Raw genomic sequence first — 12,393 nt, 5'->3', positions numbered from 1 at the left:
GGAATTCCTCGAGGGCTTCTTTTCCATGAGTCCAGATGATGAAGATGTCATCAATGTAGCGCAAGTAGAGTAGGGGCGTTAGGGAATGAGAGCTGAGGAAGCATTGTTCTAAGTCAGCCATAAAGATGTTGGCATACTGTGGGGCCATGCGGGTACCCATAGCAGTGCCGCTGACTTGAAGGTATATATTGTCCCCAAATGTGAAATAGTTGTGGGTGAGGACAAAGTCAAAGTTCAGCCACCAGGTTAGCCGTGATATTATCGGGGATACTATTCCTGATGGCTTGTAGTCCATCTTTGTGTGGAATGTCGTCTCCTTTCGCTGAAGCATCAGAGATGGCCACAGCTGGAAGTGGGACATTGGACACTGTGGGACGGTGCTCTGAGGTAGCACCGAACATTCTCTCTCTCGCCTGTGCTTGTGATATAGAGGGCTTGATATGTACAGGTTAGACTAGATGATCTGATGGTCTCTTCTGACCTTAAATTCTATGACTCTGACATCTTTAAGATAGGGTTAGAATTGTAATTTCAATTTTTTTATATGAAATTTTAGATTTAAACATCTGAAAACATGAAATTTACCAATTTTCAAATGCTATGGCCATGAAATTGACCATAACGGACTGTGAATTTGGTAAGGCCCTACCTATGAGGGGAAATTGAAAACATTGGGTTTGTTTAGTCTGGAAAAGAAAAGACTGAGAGGGGACATGATAATAGTTTTCACGTACATAGTAGGTTGTTACAAGAAAGAGAAAAACTGTTTTTTAACCTCTGAGGATAGGACAAGAAACGATGATGTTAAATTGCAGCAAGGGTGGTTTAAGTTGGACATTAGGAAAAACTTCCTGTCAGGGTGGTTAAGCACTGGAATAAATTGCCTAGGGAGGTTGTGGAATCTTCATCATTGGAGATTTTTAAGAGCAGGTTAGACAAACACCTGTCAGGGATGGTCTAGACAATACTTAGTCCTGCCATGAGTGCAGGGGATTGAACTAGATGGACTCTCAAGATCCATTCCAGTCCTACAATTCCATGATTAGCTGACGACAGCAGTATGCTGCTATCTTCTATAAACCAGACAAGACTAGAGGCAGACAACCCTTGAAAAATGGGTTACATATGGAGGAATAGCAACAGACAACATACCTAAACACATACATTTAGCAGGTTCTTTCTGAGAGGCAAGGTGGTTAGCTGGTTATGACCTGAGCCTGCCATATCTGAAACATGAGTTCTATTTCTAGCCCTGACAGACATTTCAGTTACTCCTTCAGTAAAATATGGGTGCTTGCTTGCCTCCCAGGGTAAGGATACAAGGCCTTGCTCAGTAATATCGCTTGTGAAATGGACAGAATTATCACCACCATTATTATTAATCATGTTTATTATGGTAGTGCCTAGAGCCCAACCAAGAACAGGGCTTCATTATGCTAGGTCCTGTACAAATATAATAGTAGACGATCTCTGCCCTGAAGAGCTTACAGTCTAAATAGACTAGTCAACAGAAGAGTTGAGATTCATAGTCTTTTGGCTTCCAAGCCAGTTCACTTTTCCCAGGCCACAAATGGCTTTTTGATGGAGCCATACAGCAGAGCCCTGCAGTGTGACTGGGATCCCACAGGACCTACAAGACATGCTGCCATAATAGCAGGAGCAGGTAAAACGTACCTTGTTGGGGGCAGGAGGGAAGAAGACAGACAGACTGTGGTAATTAGGTGGAAAACTTAAATTTAAGTGAGGGATAGAGATTTCATGTCTAACAGACAAAGTATTTTTACATAGTTTAAACAAGATTTGTTCTATTCTTTTAGCAATAAAAATTGTGTCTGAATTCCGTTTATATATATAAAATATAGTAACCAACTGTGGGTTGGTTGCAGGGCTGGTCTTACTATGAGGCGAACTGAGGCGGCCGCCTCAGGTGCCAGACTGGGGCGGGGGACGGCACTAGGACCCAGAGTATAGAACAGCGGTCGGCAACCTTTCAGAAGTGGTGTGCCAAGTCTTCATTTATTCACTCTAATTTAAGGTTTTGCGTGCCAGCAATACATTTACAGTTTGTAGAAGGTCTCTTTTTATAAGTCTATAATATATAACTAAACTATTATTGTATGTAAAGTAAATAAGGTTTTTAAAACGTTTAAGAAGCTTCATTTAAAATTAAATTAAAATGCAGAGCCCCTCACACCGGTGGCCAGGACCCGGGCAGTGTGAGTGCCGCTGAAAATCAGCTCTTGTGCCACCTTCGGCACTTGTGCCATAGGTTGCCTACCCCGATGTAGAACATTCTGTCTGGTGCTAGTGCATATGTAGTCTCTCTGCTCTAGATGCATAGAGATGGAGGAGTGCTGTGCTGGAGGAATGAGAGCACAAGAGACGTAACAGGGCAGGCAGGAGAAACGGAGAGAGGGAAGGACAGAAAGCAGCAGGAGCTGCAGGGAGAGGGAGAGGGAGGAGGAGCCTCTTATGTACCTCTCTAGCACCCCCAGGAGCCTGGACTGAATAACACCAGCTTCTCAGGGAGCTTCCTGTTTCCTGCTGCTTTCCTGAACCCACTTGAGGAGAACGAGAAGTACCAGGTGCCAGTTAGGCCCTTAAGACGCTGATATCTTCCCACACTCAGGCCCTGCTACCAGCCTGCTTATTTGTCCCCTTCAATTGAGTGTTGAGAGCTGCTACAGTTGGCACAGAGCAGCAGTCATGAGTGAAAGAAGAAAATGCCCCTCTGGGGCAGCATTCAGAAAAAGCAAGCAAGCAAAGGACGCTTTTCTAGCTAAACAGGAAGGAGCTCTCCTGAAATACATAGACACAAATGTTCACGGTGAGCCTTCCGGCCCCAGTGAGGATGTGAGTGGTGAGGAGATGCCTGATCTTCCAGTTAGTCAGAGTGAAGGTGACCTGGCAGCTACTGCAGCATCCATATCTCCATCTCAAATGGATGTAACCATGCACATTCCTGAAGAAAAGTGTAGATCAGAGAAGAGTGTGGTGGAGACGCAAGAAACAGCTGCCACTGAGTTTAGTTCCTTAAGAGTAAATGATCCAGGACTGTGGACCCACTTAAGCAGTAGCCTGAGGGATTTCCTTGTACTGCATGGGCCACAGCAAGTGAAAAACTCCATGTTCCCCAAAGACAATGAAAATAGAAGTTTCCATCCAACACTTTACTGGCATGAAAAACCCAATGGTGACAAAGTGGAGAGGCCATGGCTTATGTACTCAAAAACCCAAAATGCTGCATACTGTTTTTGTTGCAAACTCTTCGAGTCTAATGTTCCAGCCACATTGGGTTCTACAGGAACAAAGGACTGGAAAAATCTGGCTAGAAATCTGGCATGCCATGAGAAGGCAGCAAATCACCAGACAGCATTCCATAGGTTGAAAGAGCTTGAGACTAGACTAAGGTTAAAGGCCACCATAGATGATCAGCGTCAAGAGAAGATTGCATCAGAGTCTCTTTACTGGCAAAATGTTCTGAAAAGGCTCATTGCCATTGTGAGAATGCTTGCTACCCAAAAAAAACCTAGCACTGCGTGGCACTTCAGATCAGTTGTATGTGCCAAACAATGGAAACTTCCTTAAAATTGTGGAGCCGATGGCTGAGTTTGATGCTGTACTCCAGGAGCATCTAAGAAGAGTCACCACCCAAGAAATGTACATACACCACTACCTTGGAAAAACAATTCAAAATGAGATCATACAGTTACTGGCAACAAAAGTCACACAGAAGATTGTGGCAGATCTGAAGTCAGCAAGATATTACTCTAGAGACTAACAAATTTATAAATAAATTTATTAATAATACATTTCAGTCTCCAAGGTGCCACAAGTACTCCTGTTCTTTTTGCGGATACAGACTAACACAACTGCTACTCTGAAACAAGATATTACTCTGTTATTCTGGACTGCACACCTGACATCAGCCAAACGAAACAAATGACTTCGATGGTGCATTTTGTAACAACAGAACCTAGTGAAAATGTCCCATCAAAGGTGACTGTCAGAGAGCATTTTCTAGAATTTATTGACACTGATGATACTACAGGAGCTGGTATGACAAATGTGCTTCTTAAAAAGCTGGAAGATACGGGAATTGCGATAGCTCACATGAGAGGTCAGGGCTACGATAATGGTGCCAACATGAGAAGAAAGGACAGAGGAATGCAGACACGGATCTGAGAGTTAAACCCTCGACCTTTTTTTGTCCCATGCAATTCTCATTGATTGAACTTGGTGGTCAGTGATGCAGCATCAGCTTCTAGTGACGCTGCTGAATTTTTTAACGTAATTCAAAGCATCTATGTATTTTTCTTTGCATCAACTCATCAATGGCAAATTTTGAAGCAACATCTGGGAACATCCTCTCTGACATTGAAACCACTGAGTGCCACACGATGGGAAAGTCGAGTGGAGGCGATAAAGCCTATCAAATACCAAATTGGGAAGACAGATGATGCCATAGTTGCCATTATGGAGGATAATGCTATGACAGGAACTGTTCGTGAGAGAACAGTGGCAGAGGGAAATGGAATCACCAGAAACATACATAACTTCAAATTTCTGTGTGGCTTAGTGTTGTGGCATGGCATACTGTTTGAAATAAATGTTGTAAGCAAGAGACTCCAAGGCGTTGACCTTGATATAACTGGAGCAATGGAACAACTGGACAAAACAAAGTCATACTTACAGTCTTACCGGTCAGATGAGGGATTTCAAAACGTTCTGCAGAGGAACTTCACCCTAAAGCTATTTCCCCACCCATTCAAGAATACAAGAGTCACTGAAGAAGACGACATTTTGATTACGAGGCACGGGATAATCCCCTAAGAGACCCCAAACAATTCAAAGTCGAATTATTTAACCAGGTGCTAGATTGTGCAATACAGTCAGCTGAAGACCATTTCATGCAGCTCAAGGAACACAGCAGTATATTTGGGATGTTGTACGATATTCCAAAACTCCTCACTATACCTGAAGAAGACCTACACCAGCAGTGCAGGGCACTAGAGACAGTGTTGACACATGATGACATGCGCGATATTGATGCGAGTGATTTAGGTGATGAACTGAAAGCCCTTTCAAGATACATTTCAACAGGATCAACTCCAAAGGCTGTTCTGGAATATATGTGCACAAAGAAGATGACCACCCTCTTTCCAAATGCTTTTGTTGCTCTGTGCATACTTCTAACGCTTCCTGTGACAGTTGCCAGTGGAGAACACAGCTTCTCCAAGCTGAAGTTATTAAAAGCACATCTACACTTCACAATGACACAGGAGAGGCTGGTCGGCCTTGCAACCATCTCAATAGAGCACAAGCTGGCCCAGACTGTGGACTTTCAGGAAGCAGTTCAAATCTTTGCAACCAAGAAGGCACAGAAAGCACCACTTTGATTATTCAAACAGATAAAAATGCCAAGTGTTTACTATGCAGACAAGAAAAGTTACACTTGCTGTTCAGGCTTTTGAAAGTTAAGTGTTATATAAAATTTTTGAACAAGGCATTTTAAGTTGTTAGTTCTCCTTTATTGGGATAGGTAGCAGTACCACAAGAGGAGAAGAAGAGAAAGAAGGCAGAATTGAGACCTTTCAAAGTTTCGGCCCAAGCGAGGGGGCATGGAGGTGTGATTTGAGCTCCCCGCCTCAGGTGCCAAAATTTTGCGGGCTGGCCCTGGTTGGTTGGTTGGTTTTGTTAGGAGCCTGGTGGAATCTGTCTCTCTTGCGAGATCTAAGGTGGAAGCGGGATAAAAATGCAGGAAAGATTGCGGGAGTAGATGGGAATGGGACTGGATGGGAGCAGTATAAAAAAAAAATAGTCCTGCGCAGGGCTCTACCATACAGGATTTGAAATAAGCCTCTAACAAATTCTACTGTACATGTACGAATAATCATTTTCTGTGATTTATAACTAATCTGGATGGATTTTCACAAGGAAAAAATAAAACATTTAACCTCAGGGTCTATCCCCCTGCCAAATTTCAAGTTCCTGCTGCAAACCCCTAAGGTGCTAGTGCTCTTCAAAAAATGGTTGAAAAACTTGGTTAACATTAAAGGAATAATACACCTGCCAATCTTGTTCTCCAAAATAGCGACATCATTTTTATTAAAACTCCAGAAAAATTCAACTTGTGGCAGAGACCAAGAATGGAAAGTTTCAGCATGAACTGTAGATGTTGGCAAAGTTACAAACTGGAAACAGGAGTAGTAAAAGGCAGAGTTAGGCCGCTTTAATACCTGTTGTCATTACCAGCTCCACCTATAATAAAGGGGATACAAGTCGGAGTAACTGGAACAATATTAAAAAAAAAAAATAGCATTTCAGTTGCGGAAAGTCTTCCTGACAGTGAGATGTATCAGGCTGGAAAACAGTCTCCTGAGCACAGTGGTGGAATCCCAGTCTCTTGCTACATTTAAAACTAGATTGAACAGTTATTTGTATTGTGTTTGCACCTACTCAGGTCAGGGCCCCACTGTGCTAAGTACCATAGAAACACACAAAGACAGTCCCTGCTCCAAGGCACTTACAAGATATTAGCACATTTACAATAGGGATCAACCCTACAACAACTCTTGGGAGATGACCTAATTGTTTCATCTAGTTTTTTTTAATCACTATTATTAGTAAACATTTACACTGGAAAAGCATCCAGCAGCCCCACTCGGGATCAAGACGTCCTTGTGCTGGGTGCTGGACAAACACATACAAAGACATGCTCCCTTGCCTTTAGGAATTTACAGTCTAAGAAGCTGTGGACCTACAAACAGTTTGCTACTTAAAATTACCTCCAGCTTCATCTCATCCTAGCCATTACTCTCAGCTGATTTCTTATAGGAGTCACAGACGCACTAGGTCTTGAGGAGGCATTTAAATCAATCAGTTCAGGGAGAAAGTTCCCTGAGTTAGGGAACAAGGAGCAGAGGCATTTGTGAGAGAAGCTGACAAACAAATGGATGAGGCTGTGACTAACTTCAGTGATTCGCCTGTAATCTGGAGAAGGGTACTCTCTCCCCATTCATAAAGTGTTCTGAAATCTGTGCATCAAAGCTCTATATAGAAGGGTAAAACATATATGTCAGAACCTGATTTACACAAAAAATTATTTCTAAGAGACTCCTCCTGAGAGCAGAAGAAGCACTATCCAGCTTCCCTTGGAAAGCAGTCACTGATAGCAGCCAGTACACAGACACAGAGAAATCGGAGATGGAGATGACAATCACCTAGCCCCTCTCACTCTACCAAGCACATATTTACTAGGATGGCTTTTTTTCCCCCAGTCTTGAGTGTTCCAAGTGACGGAGTTTCCATCATTTCCCCTTGGACATTGTCCCCAATACATACAATACCTTGCCGGGCCGGAATTCCGGGAACAGCTCAGTAACACTCGGCAGCTGTTTGGTGGCATCTCGCTGCATTATTCCTGCAAGAGGCAGCGTCAGTTTCCCTTCCTTGGATTCTGCCTGCCTTGCATCTTGGGGTCCCATCTCTGACTCAGAATCAGAAGAGCTGCTGAAATCTGCCTTCTCAGAGGTAGCAGAGGACGGAGCAATGATGGAGGGCAGAATGATACCATCTCCATCTTCAGATACTACAATAGAGCAAGTACCTTATGAACAAGTTTCCTTTCTTGGTCCCCAGTACAATCCCCATTCCACAAGCACTGTTTCCTGATCTTAAATTATGCTTAATGTAAGTCTCCATGTTTTATAGTTATTGATTCCTGATCCAGTTTAGCCTTTCAGTGCATCCCTAGATCACCCCTGCAACTCACAGTCACCGCTGAGAGAAGGCAAAACAGAGAAGCAGCTGAACTTCACAGGTTGGTTTGATTATGAATATTAACGTTACTGTTGAAAGTGTTATAACATCTTTTACTCTATATTTTATATAAGAGCCAGTTACCCCTAAGCAGCGCTACTTCATTGCATAATTGGTCACGACTCATCTTCAGATCCAGTCTGCAGGATGGATCTTTGACAAGATCCCAAACATGCTACAGTATAAAGCCACTGGATAGAAATGCTTGAATCTTTGATGTGTCTCATCCTGTCATCCCAAAACTCCCAGATTCTTTCCAAAAGTTTCAGACAGAAGATGAGAGTCCTTACTCACCAGGGGCAGTTGCATCTTTTTCATCGTCTCTCTTTACTGGAGGTGGAGGCGGCGGCGGCATCAGCTTGGAATCAATATCTTCACAGTCAGCATCATAATCATCCTCATCTTCATCTAACCAGTCAAAAGGAGACAATCGCCTTCAGAACATAAGAATGGCCATACTGGATCAGACCAGTGGTCCATTCAGCCCAGTATCCTGTCTCTGGCAGTGGCCAGTGCCAGATGTTTCAGAGGGAATGAACAGAACAGGGCAATCATCAAGTAATTCATTCCCTGTCACTCAGTCCCAGCTTCTGGCATTTGGCATTTAGGGACATCCAGTGCCTGAGGTTGCATCCCTTACCATTTTGGCTTCAGAGTTGTTGATGGACCTATCCTCCATTAACTTATTTATCTTTATTATTAAAAAAAAAAAATCAATTTCAAGGATACTCAGACACGCCTTCCCCAATACCACAACTAGGGTATCTCAACTCCACCCCAAGCCACAGGAAGGACCCTGTCTCAGCATTAACTTATTACAAATACCTTTCCAGTTTCTCAAATAGATCACCCAAAGCTGCCCCAACTGTGGCTTCCCTACACTCAACCAATTACAAAATCAGGGCTTGAAATGGGGATGAGTAGGGGAGCAGGAAAACTGACAAAACAAGAAAATTCAGGGCAGAAACCCTAGATTACTGCAACATTCCTAATTTCCTGCTCCTGACTGACAGGAGAGGAGATGGAAAGTTCCTTTAGGAGACAGGCAGCAGATTCATCAATTGCACTAGCAATAACACAGGGGAAAAAACTGCAGATGTTTGGAATTCTGTATCCTACAGGCAGGGACCTCCTATACTAGTCCCCATTGGAGAAGCATAAAAGCCAGTCTTACCCCTCCTTATAACCTGTGAAAGTGAAAGTCATGGCAGAACTTGGATGAAGATGCCTCCTCAGCTGCAGCGGCCATTAAACATAATGCTAGGGAAGGGAGATGGGAAGAAACAGAGGAAGGCTATCGTAGGTTGAGATAATCCTCCAAGGGAATGCGCCTTAGGACCCCCCCCCGTGACTGACTGACTTCCTCCCAGGAGAAAGGTCTGAGACCAGAAATCATGTAACAGCCTGTGGTCAACCCTGTCCTTAGATCAAAGGTCAACCAACAACTCAGTTTACAGGAACACCTGTGAGAAGGAGGTAGGATATGGCAGGAGACCCTGGGTCAGGGAAAACAATCTGGTTTATCTATAGAAATTATGATCAGCTGTTTTGCTTTGGAAAAAATAAACCCAGCCCTAAAGAAAGGGACTGAAATTTCATCATTCTCATGTACATTATTTGATGTCCGGGCCATTTATTTGCCCCACTGGCTTACTTCGCGAAGCAGACAAAGAACATGGCAGGATAACAATGATTAGAGAAAGATCACTCAACAACAGCAGCAAAAGCCAATCCGCCACACAGAGACATACCATTAACTTAATCATTTTGTCTATGTGTACTCCTACCACCCCCAATTACCTTGTCTTCGAATTGGCTGAAGGGTGCCCATTGCCTGCCTGTATCTGCGGCTCTCATCTTCAGCCACCTCATTAATATCAGAGTAATCAACAGCATCCTCTGTGCTCTTAACCCAGCCTGAGAAGGAGGAAAGACTTGTCATAAAACAAAATCATATCCCAGCATGTACTCACCACATCTTACCTCATCCCATGGTAGTCTGTCCTGACTTCTTCAGCCGCCTACCCCCTCCTTCCTGCTATAACTTCTTTCCACCCCCATCTATACTCTATTTTACTGGAGGAGCAAATGCAATCCCTACATTAAGGTTACCTAACGTTTTCTATTCTAAAACAGTCTGGTCTTTCTTCCCTTCCCCTGCCCCCCAAGAGCTCCAACACCTTCATGGCTTGCAGCAAGACTTTGAAATTTGGGAGATGGATCATTGGGGTCAGGGAAGTGCCATTTGCCAGCCTCATGAAAATCTATTCAAATTTGGCAGAGTTATAAGTTGAGACAGTCCCTTTGACCCAGAGCTATGTGCACCACCTGGGAACCAGACCATGAGTCCTAAATGATTTTTTTCTACTGATGAACGTTCGTAATTCTGTACTTTCACAACTGTATCAAGCAAAGCACCATATCCCATTTAGGAGTTACAGAAGCTGGGAATATAACTCTACGACTGCCACGCTGCCTCCCAGAAAAAACTTATATCTTTGTCCTTTGCTATGCTGTCTGTAAAATAGGTCTACGCATTTATAAATAACTCACTGTTTCATTGTGTTATGTACACTCCTGCTGGCAGTTAATGTAATTAGTATTGCAGTCAAGGAGTCTACGCTGTAGTCTGAGTGATGATTCACACCCTGCTCATAATGCATGATGGGGTGTTGCTACAGTTGCGAATAAATTTGTTTTCACATTTTTTCAAAAAAAGAGAAAATTAAATTAAGAACTCTTAAAAGAATGTTAGTAAGGTTGCAAAAGTCAAGCTCATGAAAGTTAAGAAATGCCAGAACTAAGGTTGCCCTCAAACCTTGATGTTGCCCTCTTCTGTGTATGCACACTACAGTCTTTAATTATATGATCACTTTTTCCACAAGATTCCTGACTCATTTATCGTGCAGGATGGAGGTACTTGGGGCACAAATCAGAGCTGTGTAGTGAATTATGCTGTGTCAGTAGGACACCAGCTTCACTTGCTCTTGAAGTTGAAAGGGGTATATAGAATAAGGTAGATGACTTTAGGAAGAGAAAGGATGATCTCCACCCAAAATTGTGAAGTACTAACATATTACAGTGATGAGCAATACAGAAAAGCCCATGGTGAATTTCATAATTCTATATTCAGTGCAGCATTTGGATAGCGTGCAATAAATAAGCCCCAGAGCTACGTATTGAATGACAGAAAGCAATACTGAACAACTGCCTCATTCACTGAGCTTTGTTCCATCCTGGGAAAAAAGTGGAACGTGTACAGAAAAGAAAAACAAATATCTGATCATGTAATTAAAAGTCATCACAACGTTCATGTACAAGAGACAAACTTAAGACTGAACAGGCATCCTTAATTCTGGCATTCAAACTTTCAAACACTTGACTTTGCAACCTTCATATTCTTTTAACATAAGTTTTTTGTATTAAACAAAATTAAATCCCACAAACAGTGAGCGTGGAACTTTACAGATAGGTATAAAGGTAGGGATCTCTGGCCCAATGAGTAGACAATCTATAAACAACATAAACATGTATAAGGGCAGCAGAAAGCAACTGGGCAGTGAGATTTACCCAAGTTTACAAAGCTAGGGCAATACATTAACCTTGAACTACAGTAAATTGTGTAATGATAAGATGAGGTTTGTACAAAGATTACTGGCATGGTAGACTCTGGCCCTTATGCTGGAACTATTTCTTTTCTTATTAAAGTTACTGATGCTCAAAGCATCACTCAGTGAGAAAAAGACATTTCAAGCACTTTCAGGACCAGTGCTATTTCTGTCCTTTGTTTATTTATTTGTATTACAGTAGATTGCAGTACATAATGTTGTTTAGACACATTGGTCCCAGGATACTAGAGAGACAAGGTGGGTGAGGTAATATATTTTATTGGACCAACTTCTATTGATGAGAGAGACAAGCTTTCAAGCTTACACAAAGCTCTTCTTCAGGTCTGGGGAACTAACTCAGGTACATCTACACTACAGCACTTAGGTCTCGCACTTACGGTGGAGAGGCTCTAAGCTAGTGCTTCTCAACTGATTACAACGCAGCCCACAATGTGTTACCTGGGCTGCGTGGCAGGGCAGCAGCAGCCCTAACCCTCATTGCACAGGGAGGGCAGCTGCCTGCCCGACTCAGACTGCAGAGCCGAGTGGCTGCCCCGACGCCCGCCATACGGGGTGGGCCGGCAGCCTGGACCCCAACCCTACTGAGGCAGTCCAGATACCCCTGCACTGGGCAGCTGGGAACCCAGGACCCCGGGCACACAGGCAGCCTTTAGCACACAGCTAAGCTGGGCCACAGCTCTGTGCTAAATGGGCCGCATGTGGCCGTAGGCTGAGAACCACTACTCTAAGCTGATGGGAGAGAGCTCTCCCATCGGCTTAATAACACCTGCCTCAGCAAGAGGCAGTAGCTATGGGCTAGTCTACACTGGCTATGTTAAAGCACTGCCGCGGCAGCGTTTTAACGTGGCTTGTGTAGTTGCAGAATAGCGCTTAGAGAGAGCTCTAAAAAAAACCCACCTCCGTGAGGGGCACAGTTACCAGTGCTGGTACACTGTCTATACTG

The 12,393-nt window shown here is 43.4% G+C and overlaps 1 protein-coding gene across 4 annotated transcripts in view; it reads right to left on the bottom strand.

Annotated features, from left to right (window-relative positions):
* Nucleotides 1-12,393, bottom strand: part of TAF1 (TATA-box binding protein associated factor 1) — a 100,664-nt gene that overhangs the window by 86,505 nt on the left and 1,766 nt on the right. For all 4 annotated transcript variants that reach the window (XM_039487815.1, XM_039487817.1, XM_039487816.1 and 1 more), the window contains exons 3-5: nucleotides 9,622-9,738; nucleotides 8,116-8,229; nucleotides 7,350-7,591 (exon numbers count right to left, since the gene is read on the bottom strand). In XM_039487815.1, the coding sequence (XP_039343749.1) occupies nucleotides 7,350-7,591; nucleotides 8,116-8,229; nucleotides 9,622-9,738 (473 nt within the window). The remainder of the gene's footprint in view (nucleotides 1-7,349; nucleotides 7,592-8,115; nucleotides 8,230-9,621; nucleotides 9,739-12,393) is intronic.

This window comes from Mauremys reevesii, linkage group 9 (assembly GCF_016161935.1).
Source record: "Mauremys reevesii isolate NIE-2019 linkage group 9, ASM1616193v1, whole genome shotgun sequence".
Lineage (NCBI taxonomy): Eukaryota > Metazoa > Chordata > Testudines > Geoemydidae > Mauremys > Mauremys reevesii.
This window is presented reverse-complemented; position numbering and strand designations above follow the sequence as displayed.